The 19,010-nt window shown below is 43.8% G+C and overlaps 1 protein-coding gene across 1 annotated transcript in view; it reads left to right on the forward strand.

The window, feature by feature from the left end:
* Positions 1–19,010, forward strand: part of Fat2 (FAT atypical cadherin 2) — an 87,333-nt gene that overhangs the window by 27,465 nt on the left and 40,858 nt on the right. Inside the window, exons 4-10 of the mRNA XM_015492706.2 lie at positions 3,933–3,991; positions 5,602–5,913; positions 6,788–6,998; positions 9,130–9,269; positions 9,883–10,164; positions 11,214–11,424; positions 14,279–18,337. Of these exons, the coding sequence (XP_015348192.1) occupies positions 3,933–3,991; positions 5,602–5,913; positions 6,788–6,998; positions 9,130–9,269; positions 9,883–10,164; positions 11,214–11,424; positions 14,279–18,337 (5,274 nt within the window). The remainder of the gene's footprint in view (positions 1–3,932; positions 3,992–5,601; positions 5,914–6,787; positions 6,999–9,129; positions 9,270–9,882; positions 10,165–11,213; positions 11,425–14,278; positions 18,338–19,010) is intronic.

The raw sequence follows: 19,010 nt of genomic DNA on the forward strand, positions 1-19,010 counted from the left end.
ACTTTCCAGTGCTTGGGGGAACTTCTCTAAGGCCACATCTTCCTCTCAGAATATGAACACAACATACTCTGAACACAACATCCCATTCCACAACCGTTTACCATTGTCCTAGAAGGACAGAACCCTGGTAAGACTGGAGTAAGGGAAGAGGGAGAATGCTAGTGGGCTCTGCCTTGACCCTTAAGACCAAGGAGGTTCTGGGAGGGAGTTCTGGGGCAGACAGTGAGTGGGTAATACAAGTGTCTATTTTCCCCAGGGACATCTGTTGGGTGCCTTTCCTATTAACCTTGGAACTCAGGGTATGGAGTAGTCAACCCAGGAGGAGGATGCTTTTCTACTGGAGAACAGGCTTAAGCTGGTTTTCTACCTGGGCCCACCCTGTCCCTCCCTTTTTAGAAGAGCTAAGAGATCTCTCACCCGAGGCATTAACTTCTCAACTTCTTCCAAATCCCTCTTCTGTTTACTATCAACAGTTTCCTGACAGCAGTTCTGGCAGAATGCCCTAGAAGGCAGAGATGTTCTTAGTTTTCCTGCAGTTGAGGAGAAGAAATCTTTATTAGCATGAACTTTTTAAAAGTAAAAGAATGTATCCGCCATGATTCCAGCCTACCATCCTCATCTTCACCATCGCATTCCCCATTTCCTACAGGGGTAGCTGAGATGCTTGTTTTGTGCTTTTAAGAGAAAAGTCAGAGTTTGCCATGACCCATGGACTCTCATGCCTGACCCAGCCCTGCTGACCCCTCTGGCTTCACCTTGCCCTATCAAGCTGCTGTTCTCTGGGTTCCAGTCACATGGCTGCTTCAGTCCATGGCTGCTCCTCACCCAGAGAGGATTTTCCTGATACCATAATACACTTCCTGGCACCATTTGCTCCCTTTCGTAACATGTATCATACAGCCCATTATGTTCATCTGTATGTTCACTCCATGAATTATCCTTGCCCACTAGACTTCAAAGGTTCCCTAGAAAAAGGACCTTTACTATTTTTGCCTATCACAATATAATTAGTATATGGCATATAGTAGAAGCTCAGCAAATAATTGTTACATGGATGAACGAATTTCTTGGCTTTATTCACAATCTTTGGCTAAATCCAAGATACATTCATTTACTCAGCAAATGTTTAAAGGTACCTGCCCTGGTGAGGCCTTTAAATGATGTGCAGTGGAGAGATGTGAAAAAATAAAACATGGTTTCAGGCTTTGGGAAATTCAGTCCATCAGGAGCATGAATATTTAGATGGAAGGACTACAGAACCAGTGCAAAAGAACACAGCTTTGTAAAATATGAGTAGGTGTGGTGCTCTAGCTGCTCAGAGGAGGAAGAAGATGATCTGGTCTGTGTAGTGGATCTGCAGCTGCTTTTTGGAATAGGGTGAATATAGGAAGTTGAAGGTTGGGGAGGATTTTTACAGACAGCAGTCAGGGAGGGGACATGGACAAGGAGAAGGACATGGACAACATCCAAGAGAGACAAAGACCAGGATCTCATTGAAGATACGGCAAGCAGGTCAATTTTCAAAAGGCATATCCCAGTTCCTCTACTTATAAATGGTGGTATCTTGGGAAAGTTACTCTTCTGCTTACATTAGTCCATTTTGTGTTGCTGTAACTGAGTACCACACATTAGATAATTGATAAGGATTACAGGTTGGTTTACTGCACAGATCTGGAAGCTGGAAACTCTAAGAGCATGGTGCTAGCATGGGGTAGGGGGCCTTCTTGCTGCATTATAACATGGCAGAAGGTGTCATATGGTAAGACAGAACAAGTGTGCTAGTGTGAGTGTCTTCTCCTCTTTTGATAAAGCCACTAATGCCATACTGGGGACCTTACCACCCCCAACTCATCTAAACCTAATTTGCTTCCAAAGCCCCCACCTAAAAATACCATTAAGATATGAACGTGAGGATTCAGTTGCCAACCCACGAACTTTTGGAGGACACATTCAAGCCATAGTGCCTGACTTCTCACCAGTAACATGGAGATGGTAGCAGCTCCCTCCTGGACAATTGTGAGCATTAAATAAGTTAATAGGTAGAAAAATAGAAAGATGAGAAGAAAGTCTGGGTCTGTGAGAGCTCAGTGAACACTGGTGCTGGGGGAGGCCGGGGGAGGGAAGAACAGGGAGATGACGATGAAAAGGTAGTTGGGGAAAGAATTGCACTGCGGTGGGTCAAGATGAAAGGGGATCAGGAGTCTATCTGAGGAGAGTCAACAGCTGTTAGAAAAAGATTGGATGAGGGAAGGGAGGAAGGGAAGGGTTAAGGAAGGGTCTTTGTTTGGAGGGGAAAATGGTTAAGAGATAAATCGGTCGAGTGACACTAAGTGCCAGGAGAGTTGAGGGGCATTCCACACACCTCCTTAGTGGGTCCTCGGGAGCCCTGTGTGGAAGGCTCTGATGTCCCCTCATTCTATATGGGCAATCCCTGGGAATTTGGACATGTGTCGGAGAATCTGCCATTTGTCAGAGAAGGGGTTCAAGGTAATAAGGAGTAAGAGCTCAGGAGCCCACGGAGCAGTGATTCCAGGAACACAAGCCCTTATGAGGTAGGGGGAAGCAGTGGTGAGAGAAAGATAAAAAGATAAAAGAAAGAAAAAAGAAGATACCGAGAGAGGAAGGGAGAAAGCAAGGGAGGGAAGGGAGAGGAATGGAGAGAGGGAAGACAGTGAGGACGAGAGCCCGAGATTCAGAAGACAGATAGAGAGAGAAGGGAGAAAGGAAGAGAGGGGAGGGAGAGGGATATTCAGAAAAAAAGGGAATGGAGAAAGAGAAGGGGCAGGGGGAAAGGAAGAAGGAGACCAGAGGGCTCACCCTGAGACCCAGTACCCCTCACACTCTTCCTTGGGGCGGGAGTGTCCCAGAGTCCAAGCTTTTCTTTATCCAGCCCCTCAGCTTAGGCATGAACTGAATAGGTGACAGGGACGGCACACACCAGTCACAGAGGAATGTTATGCCCTGTTTCCACTCATCTTCCTTCTGTCTGGAAGGGTGCCTGGACATGGTGCTTTCCAGGGCATCTTCCTTGACCCCTCCCATGCCTGCCGTCAGAGAAGAAGAAGCTGGGACGACGCATGTTCTGCTCCAAGAGGGGATCACACATGCTCCTGACAGAGACACACCTCCTCACACCAAGCTCTTCTCTTTCACTGGAGGCTCCACCCCAAGGCGGAATCCCCTTTGCCTTCATTGCACCCCACACAGAACCTCCATTCTCTTTACTGAGCGTCCAGCAAGAGCGGACTCTCGCTTCCCTTATCTTCATGACTTCATGACGCTTAAACAAAATCAATGAACTTACGGACAGTTTTCTGATGGTTCACTGATGGCTACCAATAGCTTTGTTTCTCCTTAGAGGACATTTTTCATACTCAACCATGACCTCTTAGGCTGAGGGCTTAGGATGACATTAATAACAATAACCTCAACTTCTGAGGTTTCCAAATCTTGCAAAGAACTGGCTTCTACTCTCCCTTGTTTCCTCAGATTAGAGTCATTAGGTTAGAGTCTGTCAGGAACAAGGGATTTCCATCCAGCTCAGTTCTTTCTGAGAGGATGGGCATCTGAACAGGTGAGTATTTGAGTGGGCAGGCATCTGATTGGGTGGGTATGAGTGGGCTGTCATCTGATTGGGTGAATATCTGAGGGGGCAGGCATTTGATTGGACAGGGTGATGATGCTGTGAGGTTGCTGAGTTTCTGACCCATCACCCCAAGCAAATGTAGGTGGGAACTTCAGCTAGCACATTATCACTGTTGTTCTCTTTTACCCCCTCACTTTCCCTTCCCTTCCCCTTAATATACTTGCTCTCCAAAGACTGGAAGAATTCCCATCTGATAATTCTCATCGAGTATCATCCTGAACTCATCTCAGTGCAGTGGCTCTGGGAGCCCTTTGCTCACGTCTGCCTCCTACCATTTCTCCCGCAGGTCTCCTGTCCACCGCCAAGCAGCTGGACCGAGAGAACAAGGATGAACACGTTCTGGAGGTGGGTCATCCAAGAAAAGTGGCACAGGGCTAATCACACACACATACCCCTGGGATAAGAAGCAGGTTTACTGTTAGGAGCCTGACAAGGCTGTTCTGCACAGAGGAAGGGACAGCAGCAGCAACTGCCCCTTGAATGTTACCTTTTATAGGCTAAAATCATGGCCTCGCGCTAGGGGCGGGTTTAGTCCTGATTTTGTGGAAGGCAAGTTTGTTTCTTGGGTACAGAGACAGAAAGGAGAACAGGGAAACCGGCATGTCCCTTTATTTTCTCAAGGTAAGAACAGGGAAACCAGCACGTCCCCATCTCAGGGGTCAGTAAGTTGTCTCTTATCTCTTGATAAGAACAGGGACAGATCGGCCAGTCTCCAGGCTGGTAGGTTTTATCTCGGGCTAGTTTCTATTTCTTGGGAATAACAACAGTATTCATAAAGTGGGGGTGGGGGAAAAGGAAGCCTGCTACAATTATGCCAACAAGTAATAGTGGTGAACCTGGTCACTGAATTTGTAGTGATTTATGGGGCCACGGCAGACCTTGGAGTTGTATACATGTCTCTGGTATTGTGACTGAGGAGAGTTCTAGGCTCAGGGAAGGGGACAGACTTGAACTGAGCCTTGTTGTGGTTAGTGATAAAGATTGTTGGGTCTTTGTTGCTCATCAGCACTGACAAGGGAGGTCATGTCCTTAATAACGTCTGAAGTAAGTGTGGGAAGGAGGAGCAGTATACATGTGCTATGTGCTTCTCAGGTCTGGTTTCTAGTGCAGCCCTCTGTTCCAGAAAGAGACTCACCCAAGGTCAAGCACTAGGTTAGTGGAAGAATCTAGAATGCATATATATGTTTATATATATATATATATATATATATGTATATATATTTGTCATATGTATATATATTTGACATATATGTATATATTTGTCTTCTATGTTCACAGACTGCACAGAAATGAGTATTACTAGTAACAGCTAAATGGTCTTCTAGAGTTTCTAGGGACTGACAAATTTGCCTTTAAAAATTTAAAGTATTTTAAAAATCTGGAATCACTGTGAGTGGTAATGTCCTATCTCATGCTGTGTTCTTAGGGCTTATATGCATGGAATGATTTGCCCCTATACAAAGTAGCTTCTGAGTCTGAAATTGCTTTAGTGTCTTTTCTCTCATTCTGAATTTCATTTCGTGTATTGGGTTATGTGTCTGACTCAAGAGGTTCCACCCATTCCTGCATAAACATATTCTAACCTCAAGTAGCTCAAAGGAGCATGAACTACTGTAAAATACAAACAAATAAAAAGTAGATAGTCTTTTTGGAATGGCCCATGGGCCTTGCTGGGTGAAGAGCACCAGCTTTGGTTTAGACACTTTGATCTTGACTTCTTCCACTTCTCTCTGGTTCCTTTCTCTGTTCTCGCTGGTTTTCCTGTGGACAAAGTTACTAGAGAGCTGAATTCTGAGCAAGTGAGGTTATGGTAATAAAAATAACAAGCATATACCAAAGAACAAACTAATATTAAACAGACTGTCAGAGCAGTGGTCATGTTGTGCTGGGTGGTGGTACATATGCACCACTCTGTATTTCTCAGTCCAGGTCCTCATGCTCAATTCTGTCTGCAGGTGACTGTGCTGGACAATGGGGAGCCCTCCCTGAAGTCCACCTCCAGGGTGGTGGTGTGCATCTTGGACGTCAATGACAATCCACCTGTATTCTCCCACAAGCTCTTCAATGTTCGTCTTCCAGAGAGGCTCAGCCCAGTGTCCCCCGGGCCTGTGTACAGGCTGGTGGCTTCAGACTCAGATGAGGGTCTCAATGGCAGGGTCACCTATAGCATTGAGGAGACCGATGAGGAGGGTTTCAGCATTGACCCAGTCACCGGTGTCGTGTCATCCAGTAGCACCTTTACGGCCGGAGAATATAATATCCTAACGGTGAGCAAATAGAGAGAGGTCACAGAGGAGGGAGTCGCAGAGTTGGCTGGGATTTTTTCTGTGAGGACACAGGAGGAGGGAAGCAGCTGGTAGCATGATGGAAATGGAAGCTGGGAGTCTTGATTCCAACCAATTCTGGATTTTTCTCTGTGCACAGAAAGAGACTGGGAAACCCTATCTGTTCTTTTAGATAAGGATTTAGTGAGATTAACAAAGGCTCTGAAATCAAGATGTGCATGGGTATTGATCCTAGCATCTGTGTGATATTGAACGGGTCATTTAACTCTTTTGAGCCTTTGTTTCATCATCTGTCAACTGGGAATAAGAACATTATTCTTGCCGGAAGACAATGTACCAAATGGGTAGGCCTTGGGTCATCATGTCAGATGGCCTGAATTCAAGAATCAGACTTCTTGCTAGCCAGGCATGTAATTTGGTGGGTGAATTCAACCATCCTGAGCTCCAGTTTCCTCCTGCAGAAGGAAAATGATAATAGAACCTCTCCTTGGCCTACCATGAAGATTAAATAAGACATTGCACACAAAACTCTCAGAGCAAGGTCTGATAGTAGGAAGAGCCTAATAAAGTCTAGCTTTCTGTTTATAGTTTATGGGAATGGTAAAGGGCATATATACGCAAAGTTCAGTTTATGAACTAGCACACAGTAAACCTTCGCTTAATGGTGGCTTTTATTATTTTTCACTAACCAAGAGGTTCTAGACCACAAATTACGTGTTTTGTTTAACCACTGTGGTTATAACAACTAACACAATGCCTATGTATCGTGATCCCTCAAGAATGTGTCAAACGAATGAGTCAATGGACAATAGGTCAGCTTGGTGGTGGCTCAATTTTGGTGCTGGTATCTTTATAGATCAAGGCAACCGATAGTGGGCAGCCACCACTCTCAACTAGTGTCCGGCTACACATAGAATGGATCCCCCAGCCTCGACCATCCTCCATACCAATGGCCTTTGATGAAAACCACTACAGTTTTACGGTCATGGAGACAGACCCTGTGAACCACATGGTGGGGGTCATCAGTGTAGAGGGCCGACCTGGCCTCTTCTGGTTCCACATCTCAGGTGAGTCCCAAGAAGCACCAGTCACTTCTATCTTTGTAAACCAGTTCTAGTCCTCAATGTGCAGTCCTTCTGACCTCCCTCAAGGTCATGCTCTTTGGTAGCCCCTCTTTGGGCCCTGAATAGTGATCATGCTTCTCAGGTTCTCTGGGGCAGTGAGTAGTAGCTTTAGTCAAGTTTTCTTTCCATTATAGCCATGATCTCAGGTGGAATATCTGTGATTTCACTGGTGACCCCAGACAGGGTTGGGCAGTGCTTCAGTTACTCCAGATGCCTAGGAAACCTGAAATGAATGGTGCAGAAAGACCCAGAGGCAAAAAACATGAAATACTGATAGAGATGACTTCCTGACTATGAGCCTGAGGGTAGTTATACCCTGGGGCCATGTTCAGCATACTTGTCCAGGTTCCTCAAGACCCAGGGAAAAATGCTCATTCTTATTCTTGCTTTTGGTGCTGGAGATTGTACCCAGGGCCTCAGTCATGCTAAGCATGTATTCTGTCACTGAGCTACAGCCCTAGCCCCATGCTCCTTATCATTTTAAGAGGAACTTGGGTCTAAGCTCTGATGGGTTCCTCTAACATACATTCCTCTCTATCTCTAAATCATAGTGGTTTTTGTTTTGCTATGTTTTTTGATGGTGGTTGTTTTTGTTTTGGAAAAAGAAATTCATAAAGCCCTCTGAGAATCTGATGAATGCTAAGGTCTTCTTCCTAATGTTAAGGCAAGATTGCAATAAATCACTGAGTCGATCTTAAAGCAGGAGATGGACACTTTATTCGTCAGTTGGCAGTCCGGATCCACAGCTAGTGGGCCAAGGGGTAGGCTGCAAGTCTACACCCTTCGACCCCCTCCTGGGGGGTGAGTACACCTTTTATAGTCCAAAACCATATTAAAGCATAAGTGGCTGTTTTTATGATTCAAAACCATAGACAAACATTATGAGATGTAAAAATCATAAACAGAAAAGAGAGGGGGACAGTACGTCCCTAGTTGAGTACAAGTTAAAGAATGGTTACTAACATTTAGACAATCAATCAGAACAGGGTACATTCTCTAAGAAAAAATGGGAACCAAAGACAGAACACTTTTACATTGTATAAGAATTGCCATTTTGTGTTGCCAAACATGCTATGCTAATCAACTGTTGATGAGTACAGAGGTAGGGATTTCCCTGGGAGAAGCATTTCTTACATGATGTGGAGTCTCAGGGCAAAATGGAGTCTGTTAGGTCATTGCCCATATAGCCTGGCCCACAACACCAAAATGTTGTATGAACACATATGCACACTCACATATGTAAATTTGCATAGAAATGTAGAGGTTTTAGAGACTCTCTGAAATTTTTACATTAAAAATCTCTTAGGAGTTTCAGTACTGGGAGTTCTGTTTTCAGCCTGGCTCAGAGAATTTTCCAGAGTTTTCAGCCTGGCTCAGAGATAAGCTTAAGATCTGCACTTGGCCAGATCTCTTTGACCTCCTGATCTTACTTTCAGTTCTGATTGCCTTCTCTTTTACTTGCTTGACTTATTTTCCCATTACACATAATTTCCTTTATATAATGCATGCACCCTATAGAACAGTAAGAAAACACAAATGAATTCGGGGAAGAAAATTAAAATTACCGGAAGTCCCATCAACCAGAAGATAATCCATCATTACACTTTTGATGTGTTTCTTTATGCACACATGTGTGCATGTACACACACGCACATATAAAGAGTTATATTAACATATCATTTACTAATATTTTAAATGTAAGAGATGGTGAATACATTTCCATATCACTAAACAGGACACATTTAAGTAGTTTCACGTTATCTGTATCTTGGATTCTTGTAGTTTATTAAATCCTCTCCTTCTTATTGAACAGAGTTATTTTCTAGGCATAAGACTATCACAGTAGTTTGCATATAGCTCTTTGGACTCTGGTGCGGATCAATTCCAGCCTGTCATTCAGATAACATATCGTCTTGGAACAGTCTTAGAATCTCTGATTCGGGTTCTTCCTTGAACGTCCACAGTACCTTTACCACGTGCTCTAAATCTGAGGACCAGATGCCAGTTATGCTGCTGCCGCCTACGTCACTGAGGTTGTGTTGTGTGTGCTTCTTTCTCCCCACTGCCCCTCCAGGTGGGGATAAGGACATGGACTTTGACATTGAGAAGACCACAGGCAGCATCATCATCGCCAGGCCTCTTGATACTCGGAGAAAGTCAAGCTATAACTTGACTGTGGAGGTGACAGATGGGTTCCACACCATTGCCACACAGGTTAGAGGACTCAGTTGGCAGTGCCTGAGTGGAGAGGAGATGGGAGGTGGTCTTGGTTGGAATGAGGTTCCAGAAAGTTTTCTGTGGATGTGGTGGGACCTCAAAGAATCTGAAATGAAAATTCTGGGATCCAGTTTTACATAATCCACACTCTACTTCTATGATCTTGGAATAATGTTTGTTCCCACACTGGAGCTCTATATGATGAAGGGATTTGCCTAAATGAGAAGTTTTTGTTAAAGAATATCATACCATGGGTATGATGAATAATGGGCAGGTCATGGGTTTCTAGATTTCTACTCTGGATTTTTACCATAGTTTTTTTTTTTTTTTTTCTGTTTCATATATTGGAATTTTACATAACTTTTAATTTGAAGAAAAGGCTCGTTTATAAAATTTTTATTTTTGAAAAACCATAAGACAGCATGGTGTTCTGAAAGCCTGGTGATTTTGAGATTCCATCATTCATTCTGGAAATGTTTATCAAGGGATAATGACTCTGTGTGCCAGGTACTGTGCTAGGCATGGACGGTTCAGTGGAGATTCAGACAGACACTGTCCTTGTCCCCATGCAGTTCACAGTCCCCCTTCTCTCTGTGTGTGTCCTCCCTAGGTCTACATTTTCATGATTGCCAACATTAACCATAACAGGCCTCGGTTTCTGGAGGTTCACTATGAGGTCAGAGTCCCCCAGGACACTCTGCCTGGGGTCGAGCTCCTCCAAGTCCAGGCTACAGATCAGGACAAGGGCAAGGGACTCATCTACACCATCCAGGGCAGCCAAGACCCGGAAAGTACCAGCCTCTTCCAGCTGGACCCCAGCAGTGGTGTCCTGGTAACCGTGGGGAAATTGGACCTGGGCTCAGGGCCCTCCCAGCATACACTGACTGTTATGGTGAGCACACTGAAGAAGCGGGTGAGGGTGTGGTTGTGAGTGGGTATGGGGGGTGGACACACTGGGAGGCATGTGGAAGCATCCTTCATCTCTGATAAACTGGATGTGCTGATGCTGTCAAGAGAATTCAAGAGAGAGAATTGGGATATTTCACAGCTGGCCAGAGGCATCTTCCATAGGGGATTCCTGGAATGAAAACAAGAGACAGGGTGGCTGGCAAGGAAATTCCTGTGGACCTTGGCTTTCTCTGGACTCACCCCAAATATCGCTCAACAAATCTTTTCCCACACCATGACTTTATGACTACCATGTGGATTGATAAAGAGTCAGAGCCAGAAGGAACTTAGCTATATCCCCTCATACCCAGGGGCTGGGGATATAGCTCACTTGGTAGAGTGCTTGCCTCATGTGCACAAGGCCCTGGGTTCAATCCCCAGCATCACAAAAACAAACAAACAAAAGACCCCAAATAAAATAAGACCCTCATACCCAAAGCAAGGACCAGGGTCAGGCAAGCAGGTACAGGACCCAAAACTCTGGGTCTTGTGTGTACATTTTTATGACCTTGAGAGTGAAAGCCTCCATAAACTTTAATTTAAAAAAATTCTGTCTTCCTGTTGTGGGGGTCAAGTTTCTTACCTGTATCATCCTCTAGGCACATTAGTGTATATTGAAGCCTCTGAAAAATCCTGCGGCAATGAAAACTGATTTGCTCCATTTAGTTCAGTGCTTCCCAAATTTACTTGACCATAGATTTTTTTTTCTGTGTATCATGTTAACAAAGAATTAAAGTTTTCAGGGGTCTTATCTGGAAAATACTGTTTCTTTGCCTATTTCTGCCTTTGTCCCAAAGTGAAATTATCCATTAAAATAGCTAAGTCTAATTATAATTATTTGTAAAAAGAAAATAGACCATAGATTGGATCAAGATTTAAAGACATATGCAGAGTTACAATTTGGTACGGTTTCATGGGCATCCTATTTATTGACCTTAATCTCTAGCCCTGTCTCCTTCCATTCCTTTTGCTAATACCCTTTTGGGCCCACAGGTCCGAGACCAAGAGATGCCCATCAAGAGGAACTTTGTGTGGGTGACCATTCATGTGGAGGATGGAAACCTCCACCCACCACACTTCACCCAGCTCCGGTATGAGGCAAGTGTTCCTGACACCATAGTCCCTGGCACAGAGCTGCTCCAGGTCCGAGCTGAGGATGCTGACCGGGGTGCCAATGCTGTGGTCCACTACTCCCTCCTGAAAGGTGAGAGGTCTGGCCATGAGTTCAGAGGATGGCAAAAGCTGCTTTGAAAATAAAGGAAAGCGCCAGAAGCATGAATTTTCAGATTAATCAAGTCACAAAATCTCCAGGCTTTGACAAATATCAGTTCTAGAACATTCCCTTGAACTATCATGACCTAAGTTATGGCACAACCAAAGATGGTAATAACAATAGTAAAGGGACTACTCAAGTTATGGGAGACTTTACATATATATGACATAAACCACCAATGACCACATATGCATAAGATGCTTTTGAAGCCCATGCAACATTTTAAAATGCAATGACTTCATGCATGTACATTAAAAGAGATGTGTAAATACTTTAGGTATTAGGTGTATGGCAGTCTTAGGAGTAACTTCTGTTTTCTGCTAAGGCCATATAATCATTTAATGTCTGCTCCATGGTTTTCATCATCTCAAAAAACGGGAATAATATTTTTCTAGAAAGTTGTTATAAAAGATTCAAAGATACAATGTATGTTAATAAATGTCATAAACTGTAAAAGATTATATAAATGCCAGGGGTTATTATTATGATCAATTGATAAGGGTCAATTATAGGTAGTTAATGTAACAAAAGTGATAATATCCACTAGCCAACTAATTATTAATTATAATTTGTAATGGTTGATAATGTATAATTAATGACATTTAATAATAATTATCTTTAATGATAGTTAATACTTTATAGAGCTAGTTTCTTTGGAAGAACTGAGATGAATGTGGCTTACTCTCTACTCTCATGGAGCATAATGCTTGTTTATGCTCAAAAAATCAGAGCATTTTACATTTTCTGATTTGAAGAAATATTTTCCATGTGACAGAAATCCATTCATACCTAAAGAATATAAATTATAATGCATAGATTGTTTACTTTTTGTGATTTATTAAGTATAATCACATCTGTTATCCAGTTTCACCTCACTGTCAGCCCTTCTGATGAAGAAAATGGTTTTATTTTACAGATAGCTTTCAAATGTTCTTTTGAGTATAGGAGTAACTCATGTCCATTTTTGAAAATATGGAAAATACAGGAATGTATAAAGAAGAACATAATACTGAAACATGATCACTTTCACCCAGAGATAACAATTTTGTCTATTTGTCTCTCATCTTTTTCTAGCATCTTTTTGTGGTATCGAGATCATAACAGATATAGAATCTTGTGCCCTGATTTTTACTCTCAGTAACATAAGAAATGAGAATTAGAGTTATGTCTACACAGTTAACTTAGCGACTTTTAAGGGAACCTCTATAAACCTGGGTTTTTGACTGAGTTTGGCACCTGTATCACAGACCACCCAAACACTCAGCTGGAGAAGGGTTTCCAAGTGTGGAAGACATGGATTGAAAGTCTTATGACGAATCTCAGCTGTTATCTTTGCCATTGATATCATAAACATACACCCATGTGGTAAACAGAATAAGAAAGGTGGAGAGTGATAGTCCCCTGAATGTGAGCCTGTATATCTGGTGGTCAGCAAACTAACCCAGGGGCTACTCAGTCATAGCACTGAGCAGGTGATCAGGTGAGAAGAAGGTGCTTTCTTGCTGATGCCCATCAAACTTCCTGTTCCAATTGAGGACAAAGCTTGATTTGGGGACTAGAATCTCTTCAGTCTTTTCTAACTCTTTCTCTTTAAAAAAATAGTCATAAAATCTTAATTTACTTTACAATTAAATTAAAGTTTGAATTGTTTTCCCTGCAAAAAACACAACTTCTTATTTTTTTAATGTTTTTATATTTTGTCCTAATTCCCATTACTTGTTATTTTTACCAAAGAAAGAGAATAGGTCTCAGACTCAGACACTTGAGCAAGGAATACATTTTATTCAAGTTTTTATAAGATTGTTTTCATTGTCTATTTTTATTGTATCCTCGATTTATGACAAAGGATAATTTTTTAAAGGTAGCAGCATACAGTTGCCTTTTAAAAATATTTAACAATTTATGAATGCATCAACTCAAAGGAAAATATTCATTAAATAATATTATAAAATAATACAGGCAGTGGTTGGATGTTTAAAAAAATATAAAGATGATGTGAGAAAGCTTGAAGTTTAAGAAATAAGATGTGGTAGGAGGTCACTGGTACAACAGTATCAAGATCCAGGTTATCTGTCCAATCCCTTTGAACCCGACTCCTCACCCAATCCTTAGCCAGGACTTTCCTACTAGAGACCATAAAGGGAATGGACAAGGTGATTTTTAAAGTCCCTATCAGTTCTGACTTCATATTTATAGTTTCACATTTTAGGTATTCAGCCATAAGTATTAGAAGTTGTGTGAAGAATGGTTTAAGGTGCTCTACAATATAATTGAAGCTTTTCCTACAAAAGGCACCACTGAAATTCAGGGTGAAGTGTTGAAGTGTGCTTTGTAAAGTGTGAGTCTCCTTTCTTGGCTTCAAAGACCTATTACAACTTTGGTTTGTAGATTAAGTTGTGTCTCAGAGAATTAGTGATAACTGAAGCACCATTTATGAAGTTCCTACTATGTGCGCCACCTTAGGGATTGAATAAAGTTATTATTTACCCTATACACTACATCACACTAAATCCAGGGTGGCACAGGATGCGGATTTTGCTGTAAGTTTTGTGCAATAGTCTTTTTGTTCTTAATATTTTTTTAGTTGTAGATGGACACAATATCTTTATTTTATTCATTTATTTTTATGTGGTGCTGAGGATCAAACCCAGGGCCTCATGCATACGAGGCAAGTACTCTACCTCTGAGCCATAGCCCAACCCCTGTAACAGTCTCTTTACTGATCTAGAACCCTACTTCATTTCTCTTGAAAATATGGTAAACTTAGTTTTGTCTTGCATTTCAGGTAACAGTGAGGGTTTCTTCAACATCAATACCCTACTAGGCATCATTACCGTAGCCCAGAAACTTGATCGAGCAAATCACACCCGGCATACTTTGACAGTGAAGGCAGAAGATCAAGGCTCCCCACGTTGGCATGACCTGGCTACAGTGATCATTCATGTGTACCCCTCAGACAGCAGTGCACCCATCTTTTCAAAATCTGAGTACTTTGTGGAGATCCCAGAGTCTATCCCTATTGGCTCCCCAATCATCCTTGTCTCTGCTACCAGCTCCTCTGAAGTTACCTATGAGTTAAGAGAGGGAAACAAAGATGGCGTCTTCTCTATGAACTCATATTCTGGCCTCATTTCCATCCAGAAGAAGTTAGACCATGAGAAAATCTCCTCTTACCAGCTGAAAATCCGAGGCAGCAACATGGCAGGTGCATTCACTGATGTCGTGGTGCTTGCTTACATAATTGATGACAATGACAATGCTCCCACGTTCTTGAAGTCAATGTTTGTGGGCCAAATTAGCGAAGCAGCTCCATTGCACAGCATGATCATGGATGAAGACAACAGCCCCTTCGTGATTCATGCCTCTGACGTCGACAAGGAAGCGAATTCCTTGTTGGTGTATAAAATTTTAGAGCCAGAGGCCTTGAAGTTTTTCAGAATCGATCCCAGCATGGGCACCCTAACCATTGCATCAGAGATGGATTACGAGAGTATGCCTTCTTTCCAGTTCAGCGTCTACGTCCATGACCAAGGGAGCCCCATCTTATTTGCACCCAGGCCTGCGAGGGTCATCATCAATGTCAGAGATGTGAATGACTCTCCTCCCAGGTTCGCAGAGCAGATATATGAAGTGGCGATCGTGGAACCCATCCATCCAGGAATGGAGCTCCTTGTGGTGAGGGCCAGTGACCAAGATTCAGAAGTCAATTATAGCATCAAGACGGGCAATGCTGATGAAGCCGTTGCCATTCATCCCGTCACAGGCCGCATATCTGTGCTGAATCCTGCTGTCCTGGGGCTCTCTCGGAAGCTCACCATTAGGGCTTCTGATGGCTTGTATCAAGATACTGCCCTGGTAAAAATTTCTTTGACCCAAGTCCTTGACAAAAGTTTACAGTTTGATCAGGATGTCTATAGGGCCAGAGTGAAGGAGAACCTGCAGGACAGAAAGTCCCTGGTGATTTTCAATGTCCAGGGCAATCATTTGAATGACACCTTGTCCTACTTTCTCTTGAATGGCACCGATCTGTTTCATATGGTTAAGTCAGCAGGTGTGCTGCAAACAAGAGGAGTGGCATTTGACCGAGAGCAGCAGGACACTCACGAGGTGGCAGTGGAAGTAAGGGACAATCGGATCCCTCCGCGAGTGGCTCAGGCTCTAGTCAGAGTCTCCGTTGAAGACGTCAATGACAATCCTCCTGAATTTAAGCATCTGCCCTATTACACAATCATCCAAGATGGCACAGAGCCAGGGGATGTCCTCTTTCAGGTATCTGCCACTGATGAGGACTTGGGGGCAAATGGGAAAGTCACATATGCATTTGCAGAAGATTATACCTATTTCCGAATTGACCCCTATGTTGGAGACATCTCGCTCAAGAAGCCCTTCGATTATCAAGCTTTAAATAAGTATCGCCTCAAAGTCATTGCCCAGGATGGAGGAACCCCATCCCTACAGACTGAGGAAGAGGTTCTTGTCACTGTGAGAAATAAATCCAACCCACTATTTCAGAGTCCTTACTACAAAATCAAAGTACCTGAAAATATCACACTGTATACCCCAATTCTCCACACCCAAGCCCGGAGTCCAGAGGGACTCAGGCTTATCTACAACATTGTGGAGGAAGAGCCCTTGATGCTCTTCACCACTGATTTTAAGACAGGTGTCCTCACAGTGACAGGACCTTTGGACTATGAGTCTAAGAGCAGACATGTGTTCACTGTCAGGGCCACAGACACAGCCCTGGGGTCATTTTCTGAAGCCACAGTGGAAGTCCTGGTGGAGGACATCAATGATAACCCTCCAACTTTTTCCCAGTTGGTGTATACCACTTCAGTGTCAGAAGGCTTGCCTGCTCAGACCCCTGTGATCCAACTCTTGGCTTCGGATCAAGACTCAGGACAGAACCGGGATGTCTCCTATGAGATCGTGGAGGATGGCTCTGATGTTTCCAAGTTCTTCCAGATCAACGGGAGCACGGGGGAGATGTTCACAGTTCAAGAACTGGATTATGAAGCACGACAACACTTTCACGTGAAGGTCAGGGCCATGGATAGAGGAGACCCTCCACTCACTGGTGAAACCCTTGTGGTTGTCAATGTGTCTGACATCAATGACAACCCCCCAGAGTTCAGACAACCTCAGTATGAAGCCAATGTCAGTGAGTTAGCAACCTGTGGACACCTGGTTCTTAAAGTTCAAGCTCTTGACCCCGACAGTAAGGACACCTCCCATCTGGAGTACCTGATTCTTTCTGGCAATCAGGACCGGCACTTCTCCATCAACAGCTCATCAGGCATCATTTCTACATTCAATCTTTGCAAAAAGCACCTGGACTCTTTTTACAATTTGAGAGTAGGTGCTTCTGACGGGGTCTTTCGAGCAACGGTGCCTGTGTATATAAACACTACAAATGCCAACAAGTTCAGCCCAGAATTCCAGCAGCATGTTTATGAGGCAGAGTTAGCCGAGAATGCAAGGGTGGGAACCAAGGTGATTGAGTTATTAGCCATAGACAAAGACAGTGGTCCCTATGGCACCGTAGACTACACTATCATTAATAAACTAGCGGATGAAAAGTTCTCCATAAACCCCAGTGGCCAGATCACCACTCTGCAGAAACTGGATCGTGAAAATTCAACAGAAAGAGTCATCGCTATTAAGGTGATGGCCCGCGATGGAGGAGGAAGAGTGGCCTTCTGCACTGTGAAGATCATCCTCACAGATGAAAATGACAACCCTCCACAGTTCAAAGCATCCGGGTACACCCTGTCCATCCCATCTAACGTCAGTAAAGACTCCCCCGTTATCCAGGTGCTGGCTTACGATGCAGACGAAGGTCGGAATGCAGATGTCACCTACTCAGTGGACTCTATAGAGGACCTGGATGAAAACATCATTGAAGTCAATGCAACCACTGGTGTGGTCAAGGTGAAAGAGAGCCTGGTGGGGCTGGAAAACAGGGCTGTTGACTTCAAAATCAAAGCCCAAGATGGGGGTCCCCCTCACTGGGGCTCTCTGGTGCCAGTACGACTTCAGGTTGTTCCTAATGAAGTGTCCTTGCCCAAATTTTCTGAGCCTCTGTATACTTTCTCGGCTTCTGAAGATCTTCCAGAAGGGTCTGAAATTGGGGTTGTTAAAGCAGTGGCAGCTCAAGATCCAGTCATCTACAGTCTGGTGCAGGGCACCACACCAGAGAGCAATAAGGATGGTGTCTTTTCTCTGGACCGAGACACAGGGGTCCTAAAAGTGAGGAAGCCCATGGATCATGAGTCCACCAAATGGTACCAGATTGATCTGATGGCACATTGCCCCCATGAGGATACTGATTTGGTGTCCTTAGTCTCCGTCAACATCCAAGTGAAAGATGTCAATGACAACAGGCCTATATTTGAGGCTGATCCATATAAGGCTTTCCTTACCGAGAATATGCCGGGGGGTACCACAGTCATTCAAGTGACTGCGAATGACCAAGATACAGGGAGTGATGGCCAGGTGAGCTACAGGTTGTCCATGGAGCCTGGCAGCAACATCCATGAGCTCTTTTCCATTGACAGTGAGAGCGGCTGGATCACCACCCTCCAGGAACTTGACTGTGAGACCCGCCAGAACTACCACTTCTATGTGGTGGCCTATGACCATGGACAGACCATCCAGCTGTCCTCTCAGGCCCTGGTGGAGGTCTCCATTACAGATGAGAATGACAATGCTCCTCGATTTGCTTCTGAAGACTACAGAGGATCTGTGGTTGAGAATAGTGAACCTGGTGAGCTTGTGGTCACTCTGAAGACCCTGGATGCTGACATCTCTGAACAGAACAGACAGGTCACCTGCTACATCACAGGTAAGGACACCCGCCACCGACTGGAGGTACTGGGATTCATTGAAAAAAGTTCAGCCAGAGGTGCCCAAGATCTAGATTTAAGTTTGGGCTCCGCCATTTTTAGCAGTGTAACCTGGGGCCAATCACTCAGCCCCCTAGGACTTGGTGTGTCTGTTCTCATTCATCTCACAGGGATGCTGGGAAGACCTAACTGGGGACAGCTCAGAGAGTCCTCTATAAATTAGAAAGTACTTTATTTTAGGTGACACAAATGGAATAGAAGGCTCATATTTTAACTACTGTCAGATATCTTCCAGGGGATAGTGGGAGCCCCAACAGTAGTTGTGTGATCCATGAAAATTCTTCTAGGTGACTGTTTTTATGGAGGACAAGTTGTGGATTACAGAAAATTCTTCTTAGTCAGTTTTAGGACTTATGTCTTAGAGTGACATACAGCACTTCTCAGATGTGAGCCAGCCCTGCCCCCTCATTTCACAGATGGGGAAACCAAGACCTGGGTAGACGGAGATGCTCAACCAAGGTCCTACTCTGAGTTTGTGTTAGGGCCGGAATGAAAACTTCAAACCAGCCTAAAAACTGCTTTCTTCAGTGGATACCTATTGTAAACTGAATTATCCCATTTTCTATACAAAGACAAAACCAAACAGTGACCGTGAGAGTTTCTTCACTCAGA

This window comes from Marmota marmota, unplaced genomic scaffold (assembly GCF_001458135.2).
Source record: "Marmota marmota marmota unplaced genomic scaffold, marMar, whole genome shotgun sequence".
Classification (NCBI taxonomy): Eukaryota; Metazoa; Chordata; class Mammalia; order Rodentia; family Sciuridae; genus Marmota; species Marmota marmota.